This window comes from Balearica regulorum, chromosome 10 (assembly GCF_011004875.1).
Source record: "Balearica regulorum gibbericeps isolate bBalReg1 chromosome 10, bBalReg1.pri, whole genome shotgun sequence".
In the NCBI taxonomy this organism is placed as follows: Eukaryota; Metazoa; Chordata; class Aves; order Gruiformes; family Gruidae; genus Balearica; species Balearica regulorum.
Window position 1 is genome coordinate 5,445,053 of NC_046193.1, and position 21,722 is coordinate 5,466,774.

The 21,722-nt window shown below is 37.5% G+C and overlaps 1 protein-coding gene across 17 annotated transcripts in view; it reads right to left on the reverse strand.

Annotated features, from left to right (window-relative positions):
* DOCK3 (dedicator of cytokinesis 3) overlaps positions 1-21,722 on the reverse strand; it is a 217,965-nt gene that overhangs the window by 102,456 nt on the left and 93,787 nt on the right. For all 17 annotated transcript variants that reach the window (XM_075762879.1, XM_075762876.1, XM_075762869.1 and 14 more), the window contains one exon: positions 4,957-5,038. In XM_075762879.1, the coding sequence (XP_075618994.1) occupies positions 4,957-5,038 (82 nt within the window). The remainder of the gene's footprint in view (positions 1-4,956; positions 5,039-21,722) is intronic.

Here is a 21,722-nt window from a genome sequence, read left to right on the forward strand (position 1 = left end):
AATAAAATCTGGGCACAGTGACTGAGAACTAGGCATAAAGAGAATTCATTCTAAGGAGAAGTTTCAGTCCCTCTCAAATAGCGTTATATTGCTAAATTACAGCAGACAAGTAATAGAGTCACGGCTGTATCTTCTTACTCCATACAAAAGGAGCACTGCATTTTTCTGGGCAGCATATGCAGAGAGTTGCAAATATGCTGTTTAGTATGCTTACTATAGCTAGCAGATGATGTCTCTCTGAAGCCAAAGAATTAAGCTATATAAATCTGCCTTAGTGTTTTCTCTTCAAGTCCTATTTTGCTGCTGCATGAATAAGGGAACATACTTTCTAGGCTTTCTTCATCACCTAACATACCAGTGTAGCATATGGTATGCTTTATCTTGCATGTCTTGGAGAAATTGAAGTTCCATGATAAGAGGGAATTGGACATAGTTTTAATCTCAGTAGTGCCTGACAATACATTTCAAAAAGCAAAAAAACCCTTGGAGGTAGTACTTAATCTAGTAATAGAATTTTGAAAATATCTGTGATTTGACATGGGGAATTTTATTATGCTATCGGATTACCAGTTCTAATTAACAGCAATTTAGAGAACTATTTTTTTCAAAGGGCAACTGTCAAAATATCAGAAAATGGTAGGGCATGCACATATTGATGGGTTCACACTTTAGTCGCTTTTCGATTTCACAAAAAATATACTGTGTCACAGTCAAAAGACAAAACTTGTGGGCCCAGATGGCCTTGTATTTAATTTTGTACAGCAGAGGCTTTTTACAGGGGGAGAAATTCTTATTATGACATGGACCAAACAATCAAACACTCCAACCCCTGTGAGGAAGTTTTCAGCTAATTTCTTTGCAGAGAATCCTGACTTAGGACTCAGAAGAGGACAAACTACATTTATTATTTGCTTCTGTACAATATAATGGCTGGAGCACCTCTCCTATGAGGACAGGCTGAGAGAGTTGGGATTGTTCAGCCTGGAGAAAAGGCTGCTCCAGGGAGATCTAATTGCGGCCTTCCAGTACCTGAAACGGGCCTACAGGAAAGATGGTGAGGGACTGTTTATCAGGGAGTGTAGTGACAGGACAAGGGGGAATGGGTTCAAGCTGAAGGAGAGTCGATTTAGATTAGATGTTAGAAAGAAATTCTTTACTGTTAAGAGTGGTGAGGCACTGGCACAGGTTGCCCAGAGAGGTTGTGGCTGCCCCATCCCTGGAAGTGTTTAAGACCAGGTTGGATGAGGCTTTGGGCAACGTGCTGAGGGCCAGGTACCCACCAGAGCTGCTCTATCACTCCCCTCTTTCATTAGACAGGGGAGAAAAGGTACAATGAAAGAAAACTTACGGGTCGAGATAAGGACAGGGAGAGATCATTCTCTAATTATCATCACGAGCAAAACAGATGGAACTTAGAGAGGGAATTCATCTTATTTATTACTAAGCAAAACAGAGTAGAGGAATGAGAAATAAAACCAAATCTTAAAAACACCTCCCCCCACCCCTCCCATCTTCCCGGGCTCAACTTCACTCCCGGCTTCAACCTCCGCCCCCCCTCAGCAGCACAGGGGGACGGGGAGTGGGGGTTACGGTCAGTTCCTCACGCGGTGTTTCTGCCGCTTCTTCATCCTCAGGGGGAGGACTCATCGTTCCCCCGCTCCAGCGTGGGGTCCCTCTCACGGGAGACAGTCCTTCACGGCCTTCTCCAACTTGAGTCTCCTCCACGGGGTGCAGACCTTCGGGAGCAAACTGCTCCAGCGTGGGTCCCCCACGGGGTCACAAGTCCTGTCAGCAAACCTGCTCTGGCGTGGGCTCCTCTCTCCACGGGGCCACAGGTCCTGCCAGGAGCTTGCTCCAGCGCAGGCTTCCCACGGGGCCACAGCCTCCTTCAGGTGTCTCCACCTGCTCCGGCGTGGGGTCCTCCATGGGCTGCAGGTGGAATCTCTACACCCCCTCATCCTCCCTCCATGAGCTGCAGGGGGACAGCCTGCTTCACCATGGTCTTCACCACGGGCTGCAGGGGAATCTTGCTCCGGTGCCTGGAGCACCTCCTGCCCCTCTTTCTGCACTGACCTTGGTGTCTGCAGATGTTCTTACATCTTCTCACTCCTCTCTCTGGCTGCAAAAGCTCTAACTGTTTTTCTCCTTCTTAAATATGTTATCGCAGAGGCGCTGATTGGCTTGGCCTTGGCCAGCGGCGGGTCCATCTTGGAGCCGGCTGGCATTGGCTCTGTCAGACACAGGGGAAGCTTCTAGCAGCTTCTCACAGAAGCCACCCCTGTAGCCCCCCCACTACCAAAACCTTGCCACGCAAAACCAACACACCTGCATACAGCAGGGGGTTGGAACTAGATGGGCTTTAAGGTCCCTTCCAGCCCAAACCATCCTATGATTCTACAAATAAATCAGTTTCCAGAAAGGTGTTGTTAGCACTGCATCCACAGTGGGGTTATTTCCCACATCCTTCTGAGCTTCTTAAATTATACTAGTTGATAAACAAAATAATTTCATAATAATTATAAGAGCATGGCTTTTTAGAAAAAACACCCTTAAATTGCCCTCCCATATCAGGAAGGTAAAAGAGTTACTTTATAATAATAACCATTTATAATAACGGTTAGTTCTTCCTTACAGGCCACGGAGAGTAATATATTTAACAAAAATAGCAAGCTTATACTGTGTAGTTACGTTTTAATTCAGACATGGGAATGTTTCTAAAGCGTGCATAGGCTGAGGTTTGCTTGAGTGAACTTTAGTCTTCAGAGGAAGCAGTTTCTCACCTCTAGTATGATATGACAGCAGATTCAAAACCAAAACCTAAGTAACTTTGATATCTTACACAAGGAGACAGCCGAACCCCTAGAAGCAACAGAGATAGCCAGAAAAGACAGGGATACCTTAAATATCTAAGATACGGGGCTTCTTGCCTCTGGGAAAGAGTAGAGTTTTAGAAAGATACTGTGGAGTGGAGGGGAGGGCAAGGAAATAACTAACTAGATTTAAAGGCAAAACTAACATAAACTTGGGAAAAAAACTGGAAATCATAGAACTACCTTATTTTGGAAGCATTTAATAATTAAGAAATTATGGTAAGATAGAACCATTGCAGATAAAATGGTTAATCAAAAAGCTATTATTTGTTGCTCCTTTGCTTTAGAAAGTTCTTTGAATACATTGATGGAAAATATTGTATCAGAAATGTGCAATTTTTTGCACAGATTTTCCACAATTATAAGAATTCCCGTTATGTAGAGTTTACATTCTACCAGAGAGAGTGACAGACAACAAGTCTGAGCATCTCTGAGAGCTGATACTGAGGCAGCTTTGGTATTTTTGTATTGTTAAATAGAAAGGTAGCTTGGGAGTCACCTCTGATCAGGACAGATACTATAGAGCGGCACATGTCTGCAGCACTCGGCGCTGGTCTCTTTAAGACTAGGCTGGCCCCATTCGTAATATGCAGCAGGTCTCTTCTGGAACTATGCTATGCCCCTGGCTGTAGCATATCATTATTCTTTTTGCATTTTTGAAACTGTGTAAAGACAGTTAGCTCTGCTGATGTTTAATCAGAACTGCTACTGATGTCAGCATCAATGTCAGTGCTATTTTTGGATTGATCTGCATCTCTTATATCCAGATGGAGGCAGAACTGAGCATCCTTACATCTGGCCAGATATGCTCTGTTCCCTAAGAGGAGAAATGCAGCTATCATCTTAAAGGAGAAAAGGGAGCAGTGCTGGGAACCATGCCTATTTCAGTGTCCAGCCCTGCTTGACCTTAGGGGGTTTCATTGCCAGAACTAAAGCTCCTACCAGAGCTGTCTGCCATCTTTTTTTCTTCACTAGGAGTAAAAATACTTCTGTCAAAGAACTTCTAGCATGTGCACTAGCTAAAGGTGAGTCACGATGGAAGGTGTTTATCACACTTAGGATCTGAAATTCCTTACAGTTATTCTGTGATGAGCTGTTAAGTTTCAGTGTCTCTAGATTTCCATATTCTTTCTGAGAAATGACAGATAAAATCACGGTTTGACACATGATTCTGAGGCAATTTTTAACAGAATTTAAGACCAGTGCAGAATGGATAGTAAAGCCTGAGTGTTTTGAAACTACCTTTCTGGCATAACCAAAATGATAAAACAAGACGACAGGTGAGACATGAGTCTGAAGAACTAAAAGGAAGTCAATCTTAGCTGGCTATTTCACTCCCAACTGAGGTATCATCTGGTAGGAGCCACAGATGGGTATTACTTATCCTGTCTTTCTGGCACAGATGGTTGAAGACTGCTGGTACAGTTGGTTGTATCTGCTTTGCATCAGGACAGGGTAGCTATTCGCACAGACCTGCTGTAGAAACTTAGCAAGTCAGTGTTTCCTTTATTACAACCAACTCTCTGTAGCTCAACTTGGCTGCTGCTTCTGCAGCACATCCCGGTCTTTCTGTTCCACCACACATGCTGTGCTGCTGACCTGGGAGGCTACTGCTGCAGCATCTACCTGGGGCTGCTACACAGACTCTTGAGTGAGCCATGACAAAAATCTGTTTGGAGAATTTTCTGGTTTTCTGTGTGCATGTATCTGTTGTTGTAGTTGTTTTTCTAAGTGCGATTCTGAAAAAAATTGCCTTCCTTTATGTTCAGGCCAACGTAGCTTTTTCCTGTACGCTGTTATCTAAGAACATAGTACATGCAACAAAAATATTCAAAATTTCAAACTGTAAGCAGGGATAAATGCACTTAAAAGGAAATACTTCAGAATATTTACTTAGCCATAAAAATAATTTAGAAGTCCATCCATTTTCTTATGTTAACATTTAGTTATACCCATACAAAACTTAGAAACAGCTTCCGTTATACTCAATATATGGGAAAGGAAGAATTGCTTTTTTCCCCCCTCAGGGAGACTACATCTACAATCATACTACTGTAAGGGAAGAAGAAATGCAACAGAGACGTACTGTGAAAAGTGCACACATTCGATCTATCTTCTCTGGATTCCTGGGGCCTCCATTCTTGTTTAACCGCACCATAAACCTCTCACTAAAAAGCAAACAATATTAAAAAAATAAATGTTTCATGTACACACTTCAACATAAAAATACGGGTAGATATGTTCTTTTAAAAAAGATGCACTACGTATTATAACTTTTTTTAATTCCCAAAGCATATGAAGCTGTACTCACTGATCTAGATAAAATTACATGGAATAGTATAGAAGACTTTCAATAGCAAGTACTCTGCATGTGAAAACATCATGTTGATGCATATTCATGATGCAATAACATTAAAATAATGTGAATATATGAAGCACAGGATCTGAACACATTATAAGTTCTTCAAGCAAAGGCTAAGGCACACTTGCTGCGGCGTACACTGCCTTTGGTAAAACTGAGTTCATTAAAATCCACTCAAAACTACAAGTAACAAGAATACCAATTAAGCAATCTCCTTCAACATATACTATTTATAAAAGCAATATACTAATTCAAACATATTAAGATTCAATTGATAGAAGTCCTTATCAATCAAATTAAACAGTCCTTTTACCAGCAAAATCAGTGTTTACAGCCAGACTGCAAAATACATAATCCTTACTATGGATGGTAAGTCATGGACATTGATATTATTTCTTAAGACAGACAGAGAATTCATGTATACAAATAGATTAGATGAGTAAGAGTAATTTATTTACTAGATGTGCAACAACACACTAAGTATTGACCAGAATTTCCTTCCTACAGATTCAGAGAAGTAAAGCAAGAGCACAACATTAAACCTTCTAGTAACATTTCCACTATATCACAGATCCTTTCAATTTTATCCAGTATTGACTGTATCACCTCTAGTAACCTTTATTTGATCAAAACCACATTTTCCAGCATATTATCCACCGTTGGCCTGAAAAACTATGAAAATGTAGAGTATGCACTACTTCTTTTGGTAGCTTGCTCCAAAAGGCTATTCATCCCTGCTGTTAAAATGCATGGGTTAACATCAACTTGGCAATGTCTGGTTTCAGTGCTTAGCCACTGCTTTCTGTGACACTTTCTTCTGTATCTTAAAGAGCTCTTTAGAAAAGATAATTTCTTACAGAGTAGTGATATCAGTCATTAATTATATTATGCAATCAAATGTCTCTCCAAACGAGTAAGCAATTTAAGAAACAGTAAGCACTGCTAAAAAATTCAAGAAAAAAATGCTGCAATCGTTTTACAGAACTTACTCATAGTGCAATTTTTCAACACCATTTCATGAACAGTTCTAAAAATGTAAGTTTGTAACGGTCTAGTATTGGTACCACCTACACCATAAATACAAATATACACATATGTGCATTTCACACATACGAAATTAAGTCCCTACTAATCCTAACTGTAATTTAATCAAACCTCACAATTAGCCTTTTTACTACAGCATTATGCTGTGAGTTCATTTGAAGCAACCTGTCCATTATAAATACTGATACATTTTCTGAATTGCTACTTCGATCCCTAATTCTGTAAGTGGGGCTTGTTATACACCTTTGCATGTTTATTTGCTTAAGTTTATCTTGCTAAGCAATCCACATCATGCTCTCTGGCTGTTTCAGTCTCTCTATTACTCACTACTAACGCAACCTCCATGTATCCCACAACCTCATTCAGCAGTAATTTTAAGTAATTTGCAGCAGATGCTTATAACTCAGAGATTGCTAACATGCCCCAAAGAAACCCACAAGAAACACATATCTAATGATTCTTTACCTACAACTACTTTCTGAGGTGTCAATTAGTAAGTTAAGAATGTTTTATGGCATGGTATAATCTAATCTTTTAGTAAGAATTTTAGGATGCATTGAGTGCAGTATAGCAATACAACTTCAGTACATTACAGTAACAGTTACATTACAACAATATTACACCTTCATATTTACCTCTACCTAGTACACAAATCACAAAAAAACAAATCAAAATTTTTAAAATAAGACCTATTTTCAGTAAAACCACATCAATTAAATTTTTAAGCTTTATCATGAAAACTCAGTCTTCTGCCCTTTATTTTATGTGTAATTGATCAAGGTTGTAAAAACACATAGCAGCAAGCAATTCAAGCAGGATGGCAAAAGGGGTTACTTCTCCCAGCTGTTCGCCTCAGTCTTTTGTTGCTCAGAAGGGCCATGCAAACAGGACCTCCAGTGCTACCTGAACAATTACACTGCAGAACTCTAAATATTAACATAAACTGAAATAGGTGCTAGTTTAGCAGCAGTTACAGTTGCTGGTGTTCAGCTCTCTCTACTCAGCGAATTTCAGAAGAGGAGCAGGCAGGACAGGTTGCAGGGATGCCTACGGGTGAGCTCAGTTTAATAGAGGGAATAAAGCAGAAGATAACTTGTACATCATAAATTTCCAAACAGGAATCATGCTTTATATCATTAAAAATATGTAGTAATTTAAAGAGATATCAACTCATAGCCATGTTCTTTCCAAGCCACAGCAATAAACATCAATATTTCCAATGCCTTCAAAAACACTGTTTAGGGAGACTTTAATTTTAATAAATAAATTTAATTTTAATCCTTGAATCAGTTTAATCATACAATCTTTCATTTAGAAAGATTAAGAAGTAACATGCATTTAATTTTTGTTACAAGTATAATTTGTAAAACATGTCTCCTTCCACAAAGTAAAACTCCTTAAAGAAAACAAACAAAAAACTATCATGACCTACAGAGTTACAAAAGTTACTTTCATAAAATAAACACTGGTTCTCTTTAAAACTGAACTTGAAACTAAATGATTGCAGTTTATTTGTTAAATGTAAATTTGCCAACACCCCCTACTGGTACACTGAAAAATGATTACTATGCCTTATGCATATTAACTGTGTCCCACTTTTAAGGATAAGAGCATAAAATAGATCCATACTACAGAAACAAGACCTCTAGCAAACTATTCTTTCACTTCTGCTGCTGGGAATGTAATCCAGCTGCCAAACAGGGGTGCAACAGATGAACACAAATGCAGCCTAGGATCAGGAGGAAACAACAAGCAGAAGATTACGAGCAATATAAATCACGTCTGCAGGGGAAATTGTGTTCACTGGTGAACATGTCCATCCAAATTCAAAGTGTAATCAAAGCTGGCTCATTCATATTTGATTGCAAATCCCTGGAAGTTATTATAGCCTATATAATAAACACCTTGCATATATTCACTTTCATTGCAGTGGCCAGATCAAGGCTGGTTCTCTTAATTCAGAGGATGACTGATGTTTTGAAGGGAAACCAAACCACTAGCAGAGCACCAAGCTCTTCTCAAAATGAGGAAAACTAGAAATTTGAAAATGTACTACTAAGAGTATTTTCGAATTCTGGGATAAAAATACAGGAAATATATACTACTATCCAATATTATAGAAGCAGAACATGCTGATACACAGATAAACTGAGTCGAGATCAAAACCAGACAAAACGTAACAATGGCCTTCCATATGAAAGGTCTTACACTATGATGTTCTCTCCAACAATGTCCAGTAGTGGATAATTAGGGAAACAATAGAAGAATAAAGAAAGGCGCTAATACTCTGCTGATATGTACTATCAGCTTACACCAAAGTGAAGCTCAAGAATAGCAGCAATATCTTTAAGTTTAATAGTCCTGGATATATTGAACCCAGGAAAGTATTCAGGCTGTCATGCTTAAAATAATTCTCACTGGTCATTTACAGAGTTACTACTTGAGAGGGAACTTTACAGTAATTTATAGTATATGTATGTACCATACAAATGCATATATATAAGCATTATACAACATAGTTTAAGAATTAAAACTCATTAAATTTAAGTTTTTCAAGAAATAATGTTACAAGTGCTCTTTTACCTCCACTGATCTTAATAATGTTACATATTATATTTTAAATCTCCAATAAGTTCTATATTTTTGAGCTTCCAACACAGGTTTTCTTTGAAAAATTATTTCAGCACTAACAAGCATTTCATTTTCCTAACTGAAGTGGAATACAATACTGTATGCCACAGAATCCTGTGCAGGCTGTCCCTCTGACAATGGCAGAGAAGGGACTGTCAAGTCTTTGAGCTGAGATAGTCTATTTATACCTGATTCATTACCAAAAGTTGTATTGCTTAGTCTGCTTTCAAAATATCCAGAGAGAGATATTCTGGAGGCTCATTTGATAGCCTCTTGCAAGGTTTTATGCCATTAACAAATGGAAATCTTTTAAAATTTGCAATTCACCCTTTTTCTTGTTACAGCCACAGAGAAAATCTGGTTCCTGCCCCCATATTCCAGTGCTTTTCAAGAAATGAAGCAGAACACTGTCTTTCCACCTGCCTATTCATCAATTGTTCGCTTATTCCAGCATTACTTCAGTAACAACCTTTAAATTCCTTTATTTTCAGTGCTCCCTTGAGTCCTCTTGAGCTTTTGTCACTAAATAATTAAGGGGACTTTGAGGCAACCACAGCATTTGAGAACTGTGGAACGTGAAGAGGCATTCTGTCGAAGGGAACATCTACCGACAGGACAAGGAGAATGAAAAGACAGCAGTGCTAACAGGCCATCTTAAAAGACTAAGGCACCTCAAGTTTTTCCACCTTTCCTTGCAGGTCATTTATCCTAAATGTACCATTTTCTCAGCTCCACAATTTCTCTCATCTTTAGTATTACTGCTCAAGAGCAACTTATAGAAACTAGTCTAAATATTCCACAAAGGTTTCACGAGTGCTGATAATGTTAGTACATCCTGGAATGTGACTTGAACCTTTTTACACTGTTGACCCATATTATCATCTAGTTAGTCAGATGCTCCTCATTTTACAATTGCAAATTTATTTCTATGTCAAAGGAAAACAGCAAGAATAACCCTGTTTTTGATGATCTGAAGATCCACTGTCTTCAGCTATCATTATAGCTCCTTTTTTAGACAAAGATACACACATTTAGGGTCAAGAAATTTAATGGGAATTCAATCAATTTCTTATTTTGGGAGCTACTTCCTTTGAAGGAGTTCAGTCTTCACTATGTCTATTCCTCAAGCTTATCTTCTGCACAAAGACAAAAGCATACATAGAATCTAGACAACATGAAAGTCCAGTTTAGTAAGACCAAAATATTAAATCTGAGTAAGTTCCATATGGAAATAATTGCCCATGATTGCATGCATTAAGCATTATTTTTATTGTAATTGAATATGCCCTAATTGCTTAAAGAAAACAGATACACGGTTCTCTGTTAAAAAACCCCCCACCCTCAAATATATCATAAAGAAAATTTAAAACCCCAGGAATTACAATTGCCAAATGAGTCGTGGAAATTAAGTATGGGGAGGTACTGAGTATTTGATGCAATCAGACTGCTTGATCAAACTACTGTCAAAAAAAATTTACCATTTTCAGCTATTCTGAAACTAAAAAAAGACACCAAAACCAGTTCTCATACATAAAATCAGAGATAAGAAATGCACCAAACCAGAGAAAAGAATTAACATTTTTACCTTGTTGAGTTCAGAACTAAGACGTGCCACATCAGTAGCAGTATCTTAAACAAAAGCTCATTTATTCCTCTTGCTCCTACATGCTATAAGCTATCTTCAATTACTCTAACTGCAAGATCTCCTCCTGTGCTAACTCACATCATAGTGAAACCACCTCTTGTGTAGCAGTAAGTCAGCTTTTACAATCACTCACATGGCCAGTAATTGCTAAAGCTACTCAAATATAAGAAACATTGCTCTGATAAGCAAAGTCAAATAGCTTCTTGTTCTTGTACTTGAAAGGAAGAAAAATGAAAGAAGCATAGTGTCTCACTTCTTGGCTTCCTTTAACTGTCTGAAAAGCAGGACCATACTGAACTGGCATCTGTTTCTGCAAAAAGGAAGGAAGCAATCAATGGTGTGGGACATTACATTTTCAGCATGAAGGAAGGGGCAAACAGGGACAAAATTTACTGTTGGGTGAGCAGAAGTGGCATTATGCCTGCGGGGAGTTTTTGTTATTGAGGTTGTTTGTTTGTGGGGCTTTTTTTGCATAACATGCAAGATGACAACAAAAGGCCTGGCAAAGAGCTTGGAATGGATTAGTGAGCTCCCTTGTATTAACTCACTGGCAGGTTTAATTAGTGTGGGATTGTGAGGCAAAAATCCTGTGTATCAATTTATGACTGTACAGCATTAATAGATGCACAGTGCCAAAGCAATGGTAGTCTGCAGAGAGACTGCAGACCAATTTTCTCTTTGAGTTGGAAACTGATGATAAACAACACAGATTTTAAAAAAATTTCTTTAACAACCTATAGGAGATCAGTTTTCTGAAGCAGAGACAGTGACACATTATGGCGTCAATCCCCTTAAGCAGAAACCTCACATCTTGTACCTTTCCCTTGCCTTAAACAATGGTTCTGTAGCCATTTCTCCCACAACAAATGCCTCCTGCACCCTCTGCATTCCAGTATGCCGGTAAAAGGTACAAATCTGTTCCCTCATTTTTCTTATTTTCCTCAGTACTTCTTATTTCCAAAGAACAACTGGGGGAACACTGAAAAAACCTAACAAAGGACCTCAGTCCTTTCTCAAAAGTTGTATTTAACTGGGTTTTCAGAAGCCAGCATTTGACCGATCCTTTCTAAGAATAAAGGTTATTTTTAAAATATATATTGGTCCCATGGCATATGTACCAATGCACAGTGAAAAGGGTTATATGGTAGCAGAGAAGGTCATATAATAACTTGTATTCTCAATGTCTCCCTAGGTTTCTTCCTCACTCTTCTAATATCACGTAATCCCTATCTGCATACACATAACACAAAAAAAATTAATAATTTCAGGAACAAAAAAAAAATAAAAATCAGAAAATGCTGTCACAGAAGCTTGCAGGAATAAGCTACATACAAAGACCTGCCTGACCAGCACAGTTCGCCTGCTTTCATCATACTCAGTCCTACCGTTTAAGAAATGGTGATAAGCATGATATTATTTCATTTCTCACAAAAAAAATTTCTCTTCTAGTCTCCTCTTTTAATGAATGCTAATATGCCTGACAATAATTCTAGAATAAAATCTGAGTTGGCACATGAATATCATAAGCGTTTTAAGACACTATTGTAAAAGCACCATTTTTTTGTCCCAGGTAAATCTTGAGAATAAACTCTATGCACTGCAAGCCCAGGTCACCCAGGATAGACCTCAGGATGAGCTAGTCATTCTCTATGACAACAGAAACCTTGCCAACATTTGCCTTCAAAATATCACAGTCTTGCTGTGCACACCACATTTCAGGCAGTTTACTTCATCAGTGCTGTAAGATACTGCATTCTTGTACTGCGTGTACAAGCTCTTCAAGGACAATACGCTGACCAAGTGAATGGAATTATATTAGGAATTACTGGTATATGACCAACATACTTTCTTTAAAAAATGGTGCTTATTCCAAAACATTCATAAATCAGCAGAGAAACACCATGAAAAAGATTCCCGGGGTGTGGGAGAGGGGGGAAAGACTTGAACTACAGTCTCTAACCCTTACAGTTTCCACAAGCTAATATTTGCATGAATTAACTTGGGAGACTGTTCTCTGTATCAGAGAGGAAGCACACTGAATCAGCACAGCAGAAGTTTAAAGCCCCAGTGCCGCAGCATTAGCTAGTTTTTCGGGATAGCAATTACTGCTCTCCAATTGCCTGTGTGGTCGCAGAGGAAAAATCCCTGGCTGTACTGCCCTGAATTTCCATTTGTGCTGCATCATGCAATATAGTTAACAATACAAGGCTTCTCATATTTGCTTGTGCAACTTTACATAAGATTAGGGAAAACACAAAATTTTATTTTCGTTCCATTTGCCAAATTCGTCAAAATCTTCCTCATGTTTGTCAACTGCAAAACCATTACTATGCTCAGTGATCAAAACGGTTTGCTGCAGGACAGCATTGTATCCTGATGCTTTTGAGAACATCCTGTAGAAACTTTCTAAAAAGGAAACAAGTTTCATGTCAGATCTTCTGAACTTTTATTAACCAGATGGTCTCATATTCATGAAGAAAGCATGCGTGTCATTTGACATTTCAGTCATTACCCACTGTCATAAATACTGGGTTGATTTTTCTCTTGAAAGATGATTTAAGCAAGAAGAGAAAGGGTTTCTACTGAAGTACAACTGTTCATGACACCTCCGTAACTACATGAAGAAATGGAAAAATAAAGTTACGATCAAACAGTAAATAATTTCGGCTCTTCCTAAGAGCTGAAGCCCCTTGTAAATAATACTTTGTGGAAAGATCACAAATAATTTTAACAAAGTTTCCTTTTTGTGAAAATATTTCAGAATGCATCTACATATTGCCATTGCACTTTAAAAGGCAGAAGTCTTGAGATGGTTAAGCAATTTGTTTGCAGTCCATTTAGGAGTATCCTCTGTAAGAAGCTTTCCAAGTTTATTTTCTATTACTCATGTTTACCTTGCACAGTTGCTAATTTTTCCTCATCCTCTTGGAAGAAAAAAAAAAAAAAAAAAATATCTATGTCCTTACAGCTGCTGTAAGACTGACCTAATAATAAAACCTCCCAGTGCTCTGCAGAATGAGTCTTTGGTTCTCAGTTGAAGTATGAGAGTAAATCAAAGCATATGTACAGAACGATACTGTGTCTGTGAAGAACTGAATTCCCATTTATAATATAACCCAACGGCATATACTAGATCCCATGGCACAGTGGTATTTGAACAATCCATCATCAATAGGGGGTCACTCCTGAACCCCTGAGACACAAAGATCACCCCTGCTGAACTTTCAGTTTGCATATTGTCTGAACAATGATTCATGGACTACTTAAAAATCTTCCCTTTCAGGCAAGTGCTCATGGTGTGTGTTTGGTTTCCCCGCCTTTTTTTTTTTTTTTTTTTTTTTTGATAAGGCAGGAGGGAGGTAGAGGGGGGGTTCTTTCATGAGCTGCCTTATCCAGCAGATCTGCAGTAACCTCAGTTTCAAAAACAAGTGAAGAAAAGTACACTGCTTTGGTTTATGGAGTGTATTTTACAAAGACACGTTAGAGAAAAGAACACCAAATCTGTGAGGGAAATGAATCTGGCTCTGAGAAAACAGCTCCAAGCAACACAGTTTGCTTCACAGCAAATTCGGGCTTAATACTCATGAATTATTAAGTTTCCACATTGGCTAGAAGCCATGGGGGAGGATTACAGAGCTTACAGTAAGGCTGTTACTGCAAACATTGTGTTTCCATAGAAATAGAAAATAGTGAAAATAACTACCTGCCATTCCTCTCTACCACATTCAGAAAAACCAACCACAATGGTAGAAACATTAAATCTTGGAGGACAAATGTAGCTAAGCACCAATTGCATTCTCCTTGGGTTCTCATGAGTCTGCCACACATGAACATTTGACACTGGCATTAGTATTTTTTTGTATTTTACATCATGAAAGGCACATATTTGCATTCCTGAAAGGAGTCCTCTCTATATGCTAGAGAAGTTTATATTAAAAAAAAAAAAAAAACCAAAAAAAGACTTTAGTCATACAGTGTGATTCCATAGTCACTGCCAGTGATCATGATTTTAACTAACGAAAGCCAGACTGACCCTTCCAGGAGGTACGCATGAAACGTTTTGACCATAACTGTAGGGAAGACTTCTAATTTTTGATTACATGTATTTTATAGAATAAGTAATTTATCACCATCTCTAACCTGGGAGAAGCCAATGGGTCTGAGGTCTAATACAGTGGTTGTCTCAATTCTTGCTCTACAAACCACATAGCCCCCTCACTGGCTTTGCACATGACAGTTTCAGTCTGAGACCTAGCATGGGGTTTTGACAGTGAAACAGCTTTTTGCAAGAGGAAGAGCTCAAGTACGAAGAGTAGTATTCATTGCACTGGGCCTTCCTACAGACAGGAAATTACTTGTAATTGCTTTCTCTGGCTATGTAGTTCACCTAAACATTTTAACAATGTGCATTTGCCCTGCCAGTTGAGACAGCAACAATCTCTTCTTGTCGTATGTGTTCATGAAACAATTTTGTTCTTTCTGAGCAAGAAAAGGGAAGCACTTCAAATACCTGCAATTAATTGATTTCTTCCTGTTAACAACTAAAAAAATCAAAATACTCCTGTAGAAAAATTTATATCCCTGCCTATTGATATGTCAGATCTAATCCCCAACCTGAAAAAAAGTTTTTTGGGAAGGAGGGGGGTGGTAATGAGACATATAAGATTGATTTTTTTAAAAGCTTCTGTTTTAATAGCTTCTTTTTAATAGCTTTGTATTTTATAGGAAAGAATTAACATCTCTAATAACACCACTTACCTCTCTACAGTAACTTTTATCTACAAACCCAGATAGTAATAGTTTCTTTAAAATATATAATATTAACAGGAAAGGAGATAAATAGGAAAAGCAAACAAACACAGATTTGGGAGAGAGATGTAGGGAATAAAAGTCAGTTGAAGCAACTGACAGGGAAAATGAAAAGGCATTACTCCTCCTTTGCCCTTTTTAAAAAAATCTGCACACACACAAAAAACCCCTTATAAAATACTCCATAGGTTGCATCTGTCTCCAGTGATGATGGAACTTGTATTTCCTAAAAGTTACATCCTGTAGCAGAAAGGCTCTGTGTCCCCTGCCATATGGATGCAGTAGACCTCAGAGACCTGCATATTTTCCCCATTAACTAGAAGGACCACAAGGGCCATGGCTGCGGATGGCAATATTCCTTAATGTTTGCTTACTGGATGACATTTTTAAGGAAGTTCACCTTGAGCAGGATCAAGAACTGATCTCCTCCTTGTTACCACTGCTATGGATTAGCTATTGGACAAAAGTCAGAAAAATACTTTCCTTGAAATACTAAGAACACAATAAACTAAAGTATCGGAGGAACTGTTGGAGGATGAGCTGTCCCAACAGATCAGATTGCTAGAAAAGAGGTAAAAATTAGAAAGATGGATTTTTTTCCATGACTAAGCAGAAGAAAAACCTTATTAGTTGGTAAGTCTAATCCCTAGGAAAATTCTCTGAATATTAAAGAAATAATTCTGAATGATACAAAGTTATTTTTTCCCAGCAGACAAATCATTATACCGACAGTGAATGAGATAACTTTTCTATTTTAAAATAACTATGAGAAGGCTGCTATTAAAAACATAACAAATGGAAAGTTTAACATATAATTGCCCAATAAAAGTAAAATATAATTTTCTGCTTCCTAACACAGTAACTGGCAATAGTGAAACATGGTATTATTTTTAAAGCCATTAAGAGAGGATAATACATATTGTCACAGCACTCCCAGAGCTATTACCTAAAGAGAGAAGCAATGCAGAAAAAGGGATCTTAAGGTCAGTTCCATGCTCTGGGAGAGAATGCAGTCAAAATTTTTCTTCCACAACTTTTAATGTGGATCTTTCCATATTAACCAACTTCATTTCTTTTTTAGCTAATCAACTTCAACCATATTCATTTACCCAGTGATCCTGTCTTCCTTTCTTCTGATCTTATTAACACCTATCTTCCTGTCTATTCTTCACCTGTCCCTATCTCTCCAACCCCTTTGCCATTCCCAGCTGCTAAGCCTCCCTCTACCCAAGGAGCACTTCATTTCTAGAACGTGTACAGTTTCTACAGCTCTGGTTTGGAGCACGCGGAGTTGCTCTGTACACGTGTTCTCCCATTAAGCATGCTCATCATGCATACTGGAGCTTTGAGAGGACTCAAACCCCTACTCAGATAGAACTTGTGGAAAATTTGCTATCGCTTTTTCAGAAGTTTGTTTAGTGTTTAAAATGAAAGTTCCAGATGATGACAATTGTCTGCATTAGGAAGTGTTACAAAAAAATTATTCAAGAAGATATGTATAAACGCAATGTAATTTTAGCTACACTGTGATTCCTAACATTTTTGAGCAGCTGATATGCATTCCTATTGACAGTTTAAAAGTCAAGAAAATATGACTAAATCATGATAAGAACCATGGAGGTAACTGTCATCAATAACCACATAAAGAGATGAAAGATTCCTATGAAATTTGTCCAGGTTACCTTCAGCAACTAGATATACAGATTTGTATTTTGACACCTGAATTAGGAATACTATCAGAGAAAACTCTTAATACAGGAAAAGTGAAAATCAATTCCCCTACAAATTCATCATTTCTAAATCCAGTGTTTCAAAGTGGTGAATTTTATTCTATTCTATCTAAACACTGACACAAACATTTTCCTTTTAGAGCCCCTCTAAAAACAGCAGTATCATGACCTATGAGAGGTAATGGAAGTTTAGAGATACTAAAATAGGACAAGACTGTACAAGCGACTAGCAGCTTGAGAAAACTCTTCCTTTTCCAACACACACACACATGCTGGTCAAATCAAATCCAGCTTGATCACGCAGTGGAAGTTAACGTGTTTATGAGGCCAAGGAGACAGGTTTAAGATAATGATCATGTTGTTCTCTATTATTTTTACACCTTTAATATCTTAAACTTTTATATATTTGTCTGCTAATTTTTATCAGGTAAAAGAATTTGGTTGGAAAGTATCTCAAGATCATGAGATGAGTTACAAACGGGTAATCATTATGGACGTTATTTCTGCAGTTACCACCTATACACAGAACTGTAGGGCAGTATTAACAACAAAACATTCACACTTAAAATTTTTGATTCAGCCTTGAAAAAGAGGCAGATGATTTTATGGTAGATTACTTTAGAATCACTAAATCCAACTATCAGGATATAGATTAACAGCATTTTTTAGTCTATAATTATGTTTCCAAATCATGTTTTTCCCCTGAGAGCTGCTTTGTCAATGGTGATAAATTCTTAAGTCAGAAGATGTGAGACAGACTGTACAACTCACATTCTCCCCAACATCCACCCACAAATTCACAACATTTCCATGAAAACAATCTTTCCATATCACCTATTAGCAACAGCATCAAAGAGCGAGGTTGTGTTTTCTCTCATTCTGCCTATTACTTTTCTACTTTAACACAGAAATAGATGTTTCAAAATTACCAAACTCCTAGCACTGTATTGAAAATTAGCAGCTGGGTAGAAGATATGCTTCTACATTTTTAGTATTTAGAAATCACTGTGCCTCTCCATTTTCTCACATTTCTGCACGTGTTTTACCTAGCCATCTGCTGAGGAATAACGGATTACTATTTTGTCCTCCAGTGAGAAGGAAAAGAATGTCAAAAGACATCTTAACAAAACACAATGAGCTGCTTTAAAGGGCTAGATATTAATAACTCCACACCCTCTGAGGTAAGAATCAAAGAAGCAAGAGAAAAGAATGAGGCAATGAAGCTGCTTCATGAACTTCAGAAGATTTTTTTTTTAAAGGAACAAGGACTTCCTCTGTAATGCAACTAACCAATAAATGTTGATTTGCATTAGAAAAGCTACAAGCAGTTATAAATTAACCATCGAAGGATAAAGTCTTGCTTCTGAGCAGACACATGCTTCTCTACCCTGTATCTCACTGTCCTTGGCAAAGAGACCAGTGTGAAATTTTGAATTCTAAGGTAGAATCTTTGGGGGGAAAATATTCTGCCAACGTATCTTTTCCTAACTGCAATCTCTCTAGTCAAGATCAGCTTCCATCATGATGCTGCAAGGAAACTACCAGCTGATATAATATAGTAAAAAAGACTTCTATCTAAAAGATTAATTTTAAGAGCAGATGGGATCATTATAGTAATTCAATCTTGTCTATTATGTAACACAGACCACACACCATTTATGTTAATATATACCTTTGGATTTGTTTGTTTTAAGGAGGGAGAGGGAGGGGCTGAGGCAGATGGTTGGCTTATAAAAATATGTATTTTGTTATTCCTTTTTTATTCCATACCTCCTGATTGTTTTCTTGCATGAACATTTGCTGTCTCTTTCCTTGTATTAGAGTGCAAATGATTTATGGTTATGATCCATAACAGGACATTAACCTATAATGTAAAAGAATGATGTATACTCTGGGAGTACACAGTATTTCAATACAAAATTTTGGACAGGCATCTTACATTACAGCAAACATCTCTTGGTAGCAAATCGTACCTTGCCCCCATATCTGAAAGTCTGATCACACTATCTCCAGTCACTTATCGCTTAAGTAAAAAGAAAAATATCATAACAACATGGTATGTGCTCATTGTGTAAGGTTACACTTATACAGCATATAAAGCCCAAAGGTACAATTTAGTATAGATTAAAAAAAAACAAAGGTGGGAAATGCTAATCAGTCCAAGTTAATAACTACCCAAACTATTTTACTACACTGTTACTGTGCCTTTCCTACATTCCCCTGTCATTGCAGTGCTTCACACTCCCACAAACTTGCTTTCATGAATGATTTTAATTCCATTACTCTTTTTCTTTTCTTTGTCTTCCCTCTTAAAAAAATGAGCATTTATTTTCCAAATCAAATTATTTTAAATGATTATCAGAGGAAGAAATTCTACTATCTCCATCTGGATGATTCTCTTATACTGACAACAAAGAGAAAGAATAAAGATCTGAATAAAACAAAATAATTTTAACTTAACAGTAAATTATTGAAGGATGGATGCCTGCAAAAGGAAATGAAAGGAATGGTTTGAGAGAAGAAAAAAACATGTTGAAAGGTGAAAAGCTTAGATAACTATTTGATTAAGTCCTGGGAAAACAGAATTAAAAAAAAGGAAATATGAAGAAACTCAGTGTGTAGAATATTGCGCTCTGTACTAGTGCACTCAGTGCATTATGGAAATGAGATCCCTCCAGAAAAAGTGCAGGAATTTGCATACATGAGAACTAGTCATAGCTTTCAAGGTCAGCAGCATCTTTCCTCTCATTTCAACTGTAAAGATAAATGGGTCATCAGTATATAGATTTATATATGTCCTTTAAATCTGATCATCATCTATGATCCTCAGAAACTTCCCACACATTAAGAGTCTTAAAAGTCCAGTTGGAAAGTACCTCAGCAGAAGTAATATGTGGTTCTGCATTTGCAGGTGCATTTATTTCTCTGTTTCTCCATAAAAAGTTACCTCTTTCCCCCACCTCTAACTGACAGCATTCATAAATTCCCTCAAAGCTGCCTAGACACTACAAAACTGTCAAACAAAATCATACTGAAACACACAAAACACAAGATCCACACGATGCATCTGTGTGTACCCTCACATGAGTAATAGAGAGTAGTCCTTACCAACCCTGAACAACCACCTTTTTCTCCCAGTTTTATATCCTTTCATCATGGATTTTTCTTATCTTTCTGTTATTTGGACAGGTCCCATATCAGATATGTCAATTACATGTTTGTTTTTTTTTTAAAAAGATGTTTTGTTTGATAAGCATCATTTCAATTACATTTCAGTAGAAGATAACACCCATCTTGTTTTGCCTTCTCTACAGCACTGAAAAAAATCCAAGACATAGTTAGCAGTTGGAAAATAATTAAATAGATCAATGAAAGTGGTGCCTTTTGTAATGTCATTTGATCCTTCTAATTTAATGGAGAATCACATTTATTAGAACAAACTCAGTTTTGCTGGAGAGTGATATAGACAGGCTTCCAGTTCAGCCATAGACATCTGAATCCAAACTCTTAATCTTCAGAACAATTCTCATATACCAAGTCAATAACAATAAAGGCTTTGAAGACTTCTTGATGATTATTTTGGGATTTAGAGCATTCTAAGGATTTGCACAACAGGAAAAAAAGCGTGCAGGAAAAACTGACAAATCTAAACTTGCCTTTTTATGTGATAAAACAGGGAGTTGGATATAAAGTAAATTCTCCGGTGACCTTTTCAGTGCGGACTTACTCACCACTACCATACTGCACATGCCATAATATTTTCCCCAGCAAGTGGAAGACATTTCCTTTCCTCCCAATTCCTCTGTTTGCATAACTTCTCTGGATGAACACTCTATTCCCCCTGCATACCCTACTAGCAAAGTGCTGAGGAACCACATAGACGCTAAAAATGCTACAGTACTCTAAGTTTTACATATCTTCCGCACTTTTGGGTGAGACAAGCTTGGATTCTGATCACTAACAATCATTTTTACCTAGACAGAATTTACGGATAAAATAAGATGTTTACTTAAAAACATCTGCAGTACTGAGAAAAGTTACAATAATACAGATTCACAGATGTCAGCATGAAGATCATATGCCATCTTCCCCATGCCTTTGTCAGCATCTCAGTTGGCTTCCACCTTTCTTTGGATAAATTGGAATCTTAATTTTTGATAGAAGTATCTTTGGTTAGGATAGTTGTCTCTTGTTTCCTCTTCTCTGCTCTCTCCCCAGGGGAAAAACACAGAATAAAAAGTAATGTATTTTTTTCTATTGCATCCCCCCCCCCCCCCTTTTTTTTTTTTGCTAACTTTTAGTTTAAGTAAGCTTTCTCACTTTTCCTGGGGCACTACAAGATAATGTGGGGAAGAATGTATTACTGTACTTCCCATCCTTCAAGGTTCCTTGAGTAACACTTCCAGAGTACATTTTCATTAACTTTAAACTTTTCTAGCTTTAGGTTGCATGTCTATAGTACAGGTTTTTTAGACACACTGTGCATTTAATATTTCTCAGAATATAATTGTATCAATCTCTTAACAAGTAGTGTTGGGAGCATCCTACAGAAAAACACTACAATAGCACAGAGTAGAAGAGAAAGCAGTTCTTAAACTGAGTAACATCTATCTATCCATACATACTTTCTT